Genomic DNA, 7706 nt, shown 5'->3' with positions numbered 1-7706 from the left:
TATTGTTGCTTGTTTTGTTCCACTGTTGTAGCTACTTTAAGATGCCAAATTTTAGTAATTTTAGTCCAAGTCTTGATCTTGCAACGTGACTGTCAAGCACATATTTTTACAATAAAAGACCCAACCATACATAACAAAGACAGCTGCATGAATTTGAGGACAACACAGCTCCTTGCAAGCTTTATAACGGCACCGTATGTTCTAGATATGATAATCCAGGGTACAGCTTGGATGCTGTGGTCCAAGTAACTCAGAAAAAGTGACATCTGTTGCTGCTTTTCCAAGATTTTTCCATACCTATGGCTTGACAAATAAGAAAAAAGCTTATGATCATTCTTGCATCATCCAGCTCCAGCAGCACCAAAGATATAACTAAAACATGATTTTAATTAGTCTTTTATATAATTACATTGTCAAACAAGAAATACCTATATAGTCACAAAAGTTTGTCACAGTGTGTTAACAAGGGTTCTACTTCGCAGCTGCTGCACGTATTCTTTTGCTTGGTCAAAACCAGTCCTTGGTGGCTCCGGAGGAGGAGGAGGACCTTCCACCAACTTCACAAAGTAATGGCACCTGACGATTTTCATGATGCCAAACATGCCTTTGCCATGGTAACGAATCCGCTTCATGTAACGGCCTCTGCCCGTCATTGACTCAGCTGAAGGAAAAAGGTGGGGGCGGGAAAAGAAGACTATTCAGTCAAGAATAAGCTACCACACATCCGCAACTGAAACACTGTCTTGTCAGTGTATTTTTCATGACTGCATATGACAAGTTAAGTCTATTCGGGATCCTCTCCTCCATCTTTCTTCTATTACATTTAGCAGATTACTGCTATAGAGGAACCCGTGAATTGAATTAACACTCTTCAGGAGCACCAAAAAGGTGAATTTAGAAAGCATGCATGCGAAGATAAATATATAGTAAAGGACAAATCTAAAGGAAGCTACGCTGAGCGCTTACTAGATTATATAGCTCTTCTGAAGGTGGTATTAATTCCATTGCTTTTCAGTAGTTTGTCTCATGAATTCCTGTAGAAGTCTTACAGACTTCATTTTCCCTCCTTTCTCCCTTTATTGCATTCATCACAGGTATTTTCATTATCTACACATCTAGTCCTGCACTAGCAGATAAACCTTCTTATGGCAGAGGCCTGGAAGGCTCCAAAGAATTCTAATCAAACCTGCTTTACAAACCAGGTTACTTTAAGCTTATGAGGTCAGCTTAATAACATTTATACCATATTTGGCAAAATGGGAATTTTTTTTCTTTGGGCCTAAAAAACACCTACAAGTAAACATTTCTAACATTTTTCTAGGCAAGAAAGTGCTGTAGTTATTACAAGCTTATCCTGTAATCATCTATAACAAAGCCTTTTTAAGAAGAAGTCTACTGTCAATACTCAATTACTTTTATACTGTTTCTAACAGAAGTTTAGATTCTGATCCTGCAAAGCTAGTAGTACTAGCCACAGACAAAGCTTCCAGCATCTACGTTCACGGGCAACATTAAAAAGTAGTAACAGATTGCTTTTTGTTGTCTAGTCTTTCATAATCATGTCAGGCATCTTTCCCTTCAGGACTTTCTCTTTTCACATAGGGAGCAGAAACTCCACTCTTGGAGGAATGCATCTTAAAAACAATGCATCCAGCAGATGCCAGAAGAACACCAGCCAGACGCCTACTGTAACAAAGTGGTGGTTGAGCCTTCAGCCATCATACTAACTTCAGCTGTGCTGCGAGTCGGAAGCACACGCCTTTAAGTTTACTAGAAACTATACTTTATTCGTTTCTGCTGATTTGAAGCAACAAAACCTTATTAAGGATAAAACTTTTTTGTAGGGTAGGATGACATTTTTCTGCACTAAAATAAGAAAAAAAATGTACCTATATGTAAATTTGACTTGAATTCCACATTGTGATTTCTTACTGCTATTTCCTGAGCTTCTAACAGAACCTGTAACAAAAGGAAAAGAAATGGAAATACTAAGTAGGAATTTAAGCAGTGCTACTTCTTATCTCTAGATAACATGGAAGAAATTGCAAGTTTAAGTCAGTTACAGAAAAAGTGTTCTATAGAGATCAAAATTGTTAAAAAGACAGACATCTTTTACATAAGCATGTTCTTTGCATACAGACTGAAAAGCTTCAGGACAACTTTATTACATTTTATTGGGAGGAAAGGGAGTGGAAAAGATGGTTCCCACCAGCACGCATCAGCCTTTCATCCATGGACCTTTGTAATTAGGCATCAGACTAGAAACAAATTCCAAGGTGGGCAAAATGAACTCGGGCCATTCAATATTTTCAGCTAATACAGGATACTTCTTTGTCATTATTATGCCAGAAATCAATGCTTTGGCTAAGAAAATGAGTAATTTGAGACTCCTAAGAACTACAGTGTATGAAAAGCTTTCATGCCTTCACAGAACTCAGTCTTTTCCCTGATGATATTGTTCAACTCTTACGATTTTAAGAACCAAAACACATAGATGTAGCAGCTGTTAGTGACAAGGATTCTGCATTAATTACCATGAACTTAGCACCAAGTGTTGTTAGAGAGGGTACCCATGCGTAATTTATTGTCATTACAAGTTAAAACAGCCAGCACAAGTGACCTCTGCATATTCGTAAGTTGCATTACACAACTACTACAAAAATATGTTGTTTGAATGTGCTCCCAACAGGCTTAATAGAAACATAGAAAAACATAGAAATAGAAACATCTCCAAACTTCTGGCGATAGGTATTGATTTTAAAAGTTTTCTTGAAACCAGGAGTGTTAAATACTACTACTACATACCTCTTTGATCACCTTTGCTCCCTTTTTATCATTAAATTCCAACTGAGCAAGAGCCTGATCAATGGACATTCCTTTTATCTGCAATCAAAGTGTTAAAATTAACTTCTGCAATTACAAGTATTTCCCTTCTCTTATTCAGAAGACAGTATTTAAATTGTTTTGCCATTACAAAGAACAAAAAACCCCTTCAGTTTCCTTAATTACCATTTCTTCAATGTAATATCTTACATACAGAACTTCTGAGCTAAATATTGAATAAATCTTGATAAAACATTCAATTTTTTTCTTAAAGAGAAAAACAGCCCGTTACTATCCTTCCAAGTTCCCCTTGCCATCTACTACTAGGCAGAAACCAACACGAAAATTCTTCCACGCTGCATAATCTGCATATGATCCTGAGTACACATTTGAGAGCGTACTAGGATAAAGCAGCTAAACCAAACTACAAACAGCTCTTCGCTTGAACAGATGCATGCTCTTCCCCAGGACTCTATTATGAAGATGCTGATTAGACTGTGATTGAACTAGGCTGTTCAGGCAAACACAGCAATTAAATTTTGCGTTCTAACAAATACAGTACAAAGTACTTTTTGCTTACCAGTTTTGCCAGATACCACATCTTATCTTTGCTATATTTTATTTCCCTCCGACAGTGATATATTTCCTAGGTGTAAAAAAAAAAGTTAGAGGACCAGTAATTTTGCTGTGAAAGCAAGAATTGAGCATACATGTCTGCTCCACAATCTATATCCTTACTAGAAATAAAATGACTCCCCCTGCTATACCATGAACATACCAAATCAGGCAAATCTTTGACATTTGAAACTGAAAGCATTATAAAAAAAGTACCTAGCACACAGAAAATTTTAATACAATCTTATGAGAATTAGTTTATAAACAGAAGTCCCTGAAAAGGATAATCAGAAGATTTTTTTAATCATCTTTTCCTTTCCTCCTCCCCACCTTTTGAAGCAGTCTGAGACTGACATGCCCGTTCAGTCTTAAAAACATTACTCTGCTGTCAAGTCAACTTACTGGTATAGCAACTAAACAATATTACAAGAATGAACTTAATTAGCTCTTCAGAAGTGAAGAGGGTTTCAAGTCTGATTGGCATGAAGAGCTGTCTCCAAAGACCCATTTAACATTATTACTGCACCAACAGGGACCAAAACTAGCTAGTAAAATTTAACATCAATACAACTTTGAAAGAGATGGCATTCTTTATGAACGGGTAAAAAACTGATTTAATAAGCGAGTTGGTCGATAACTGCATTTTCACATATATTGCATTAGTCAGCACAGTACACAGCATGTATTTCTACATCCTAGGCCATAATGTTCACAGAAGCGATAAATGCTCATGGCCCACAAAAGCACACGTCCAAAAAACCCCTATTCTTTTGGCATGCAAATACTTTACTTTGAGCAGTGTGCCTAACAGAGGCCACAACACATTAATTCCCAGTGAAGAACAATTATGAAAACGGGATTCCAAAATATCAGTTCGAGAGTGAGGAAATACTGAAGAATTCACCTAAAATTCTCCTAGGCTGTGGCATAGGGAAAGTGGCACTGATTAGTCCCTTCAGTGATCAAATACACAATACTTAGTTTTCATGCGTGACTTAATTTAAGAGACTTGTTTCTGTTCACATTTAACTGTACTTCCCAGTTATAGAAGGATCAATAAGAGGGGACAGGGAGAAACAGGCATAAACCTGCTGTTATCAAAAACTCATCTGTTATGACTGCATTTAAAAAATCGGCTATGTTACTTATGGTGACTTTTCCAAAAGTTGTCTTGAATGGCCAGCAGAAGGCCCTACACTGAGCATACAGGTAACAAAAGGATTTTAGATTCTTTGCTTTAGTTTATGGTTCAGTAAAACACAAGTTATTGTGCAACAGACTGAAGAAACAACCCCACTGTACAGTATAAAATGGTTTCCTAAGAGAAAAAAAAACCCTCCTGCAATCATATGCCACATCTGGCTCGCATGTCTCTCCCCACCTAACTTGAGAACCTCTCAGTCCATATTAAACATTTCAAGCAACCACTATGACAGAAAACAACCTCTGAATAGCTTCATTAAAGAGAGGCCACAGCAAGAGGCAACACATTATCAGACCTCAGAGAATCTATAATGCAGAGAAGTTAAGAAATTAAAAGAGCGTGCACTCTATTGTACCTACATCAAACAGGCACCGCTAGTTCCGCTACTCAAGGAATGTTACATTTATATCTTTGTGCACAGAAGCAACAATACAATCATGTTCTTCTCTAGCTATTTACTGTCAGTACAAACAGAACAAGTGTATAATGATACATCTTTGGTAACTTCTACCTCCTTGTAGTTCAGAGACTTCTACAGAGGATGGCACCTTTGCGGTTCACATCACGTATCAGGTAGGTGATCAGCTAGAAGCAACTTGAAGCTCCAATATAATTCAGAAGTGGAAAACATTCAAAGTGATGTTAACTTTTACAATATAAATATGCCAAACTGACTAAAATCTTAAGTAACAAATGAATAAGCTATCAAATTAGTGCTTTGTGGAGTCACCCAGAGACTGACAATCTGCCCAGAAATTGCTAAACATAAGCAGGTAAGGAAATTCACAGGTGTATCCTTACAGCTGGTCTGCGAGGTTCTCCAGGCAGCTGCGGAGGGTAAACAATCCTGTTCTTTTTCTCCCACTTCCCAGATTTCTGCAGAGATGTGCTTGTGTGGATGCATGACAGAGGAAAAAGGCTACTGGATGCTAGCCACCTGCAAGACAAGACCACAGTCTGCTGCTGAACACGAGTTCTTTGTCCCTGCCCAGTTCAGCTGGAAAATTGTGAACTTACCTGTCTTGATAAAGAGAACTGACCCATTTGGCTACTCACAAAATAAAACTGTTCAAGTCCTCTACAGTTTACGTTGAAAGGGCTTTTTAATTCAAGGAGAAGCCTCAGGCTTCCTAAGGCAAACCATGAACCATAACTCACACTTGTATAGCGTGAGGTTCTACATTGTGTGACAATATGGGGACGCTTAAAGACACAATCACCTCTTTGTTCTTATGCGGGGTTCATTACTCACAAAAACAATCTAGATCTTTTCCAAGACTGGCCAATACTTATTTAATTCTTACCAACGAGATCTTTTAGCAGCAAAAATTTCTAGTTTTTCAAGGGACTGAGTATTAGAAGTTTATAAATTTTCATCCCTTCTGATATTTGAAAGGGTAGATATTCTAAACTACTTTCAAAATGCAATCAGGTCAATATAACATAGCTGATAGCAAAAAACCTCTAGTTTTCAGTCAGTTCACTCACCTCGGATTCAGAAAAAACAAGCTACAGTTTGCTCCCTGCTGACTAGATAAAGCAGTACTGGGCAGCCACTCATAGCTACAAGAAACAGATGAGTTCAAGACCAGATACTGTGAGTTTTACTAAGGCTTGAACGGCTTTGTGTGGGTAGCCAAACTGTACAAAGCATTTTAAGAACAACCGGCAAACAGAACACGTTGATTAGTTTCAAGAGGACATTGTACACCTTAGAAAGTTTTCACTTGCTATCAACAGGGGGTAGCATAACATACAAATTTAAATGTTATGGAATATTTTTTCAGATACTTACCAAAATTGGTTTATTTGCTTAACACTTAAAAATTTCACTCATGAAGACAACAATTCATCATCACCAGACATAATATCATCGATTAATACAAGAAAATATTTGACAAGCACATGAATATAATTTTGCAGTTTAACAGCTTAAGCTATAATGAATTAAGTATTATCTTCTTGGTATCAGCAGAACACATTAATACATTTGACAAACTAAGGAATCTTACATTCCCTCTATCTTAAGGAAATCCAACTTTCTGCGAAGAGTAACTCTATTTATCATAACTTTAGGAAAAGAAAGAGTACACAAATACATTGTAAGCAAAAGAAAACAGTGATAGGCAACCAACAAAAGTACATTATGTATGGGTAAGGGGAACAGGGAAGAGCTGAGCACCTTTCTAGAAAGAATCATGCATAAGCACTGAGTGGGAGACACACAGACCAGAAGAACTGAATAAAACAAGTGATGAGCATGTAACTCAGTTCAACTGCAAGGCAATAAGCAAAGCACAGGCCACACAAGCCTATTTCTTCTTCCTTCAGCGACACAGGTCTCTGCAATTTACCTTCACAGGCTCTAGCAGAGACCAAAGCTCTGCACTTTGAGAATCTACATCAGCCTTTCTTCTGAAGTCAAGGATACAGTCAGCAGTGACCCATGCTCCCCCAGCACAACTCTGCCATTCCTCCAGACTGAGAGGAAAGACCAGCCAACTACAGAAGAGCAATGACTGGGGAGAACGTAGAGGGGAGCAACAGGTACTATGTTACCGTGACCTGCACCACAAAGCCGGAGGAAATCTGGATGCCCGACAGAAAGGGGTCAGGAGAGAGAGACACCTCCATCATGCCACAGTCTCCAAGTATACAGAGAGACGGCGGCACGGAGCGACCTGTTCCCCACAGCTCCGGGGCAGGGCGAGAAGCCAGCGAGAAGGCCGAGCCAGGTTACCCGGGGAGCCTCCAGACCCGGAGACTCCCCGAGCGAGGCCGCCCGAGTCCCGCTGCCGGGGCACCGGCAGAACGGCGGAACGGCCCTTCTCCAGGACCACAGCAAAGCCAGACTCACCTCTCCGGCCGCGCCCAGCCGAGGAGACCGCACACCCAGGCGCCACCTGCAAGGAAACAGCACAGTGAGCAAGGAAACAGCAGCCGAGAGCCCCCAAAACCAGCGCTCCGCTCCATACCCTCAGACTTACCCGCCCCGACCGCCCACCGCGCCGCCATCTTCCCCGCCTCGCTTCACGGCAGGCGCGCTCGGCGCACGCGCAGCGTG

General features: G+C 39.8%; 1 protein-coding gene across 1 annotated transcript; it reads right to left on the bottom strand.

Annotated features, from left to right (window-relative positions):
- Window positions 1-367: 367 nt before the first annotated feature.
- Window positions 368-7660, bottom strand: MRPL22 (mitochondrial ribosomal protein L22). Its single transcript, XM_076350488.1, has 7 exons — window positions 7630-7660; window positions 7500-7545; window positions 5444-5579; window positions 3404-3469; window positions 2806-2883; window positions 1890-1959; window positions 368-661 (listed from the first exon to the last, which is right to left on the bottom strand). Exons 1-7 carry the CDS (start codon window positions 7655-7657, stop codon window positions 450-452), a joined length of 636 nt encoding a protein of 211 aa, XP_076206603.1. The 5' UTR covers window positions 7658-7660; the 3' UTR covers window positions 368-449.
- Window positions 7661-7706: the final 46 nt, after the last annotated feature.

This window comes from Aptenodytes patagonicus, chromosome 12, assembly GCF_965638725.1.
Source record: "Aptenodytes patagonicus chromosome 12, bAptPat1.pri.cur, whole genome shotgun sequence".
Classification (NCBI taxonomy): Eukaryota; Metazoa; Chordata; class Aves; order Sphenisciformes; family Spheniscidae; genus Aptenodytes; species Aptenodytes patagonicus.
Note: the sequence above shows the minus strand (reverse complement) of the source record. Positions and strands in the feature narration are given on the sequence as shown.

Bases quoted from the DNA above. Each gene is read 5' to 3' on its own strand.
- MRPL22 (XM_076350488.1), bottom strand. From the start codon at position 7,657: ATGGCGGCGCGGTGGGCGGTCGGGGCGG. The intron at 7,546-7,629 runs GTAAGTCTGAGG...GTTTCCTTGCAG, and splicing joins GCGGTGGGCGGTCGGGGCGG to GTGGCGCCTGGGTGTGCGGT. The intron at 1,960-2,805 runs GTATGTAGTAGT...CTTTTGTTACAG, and splicing joins GAGCAAAGGTGATCAAAGAG to GTTCTGTTAGAAGCTCAGGA.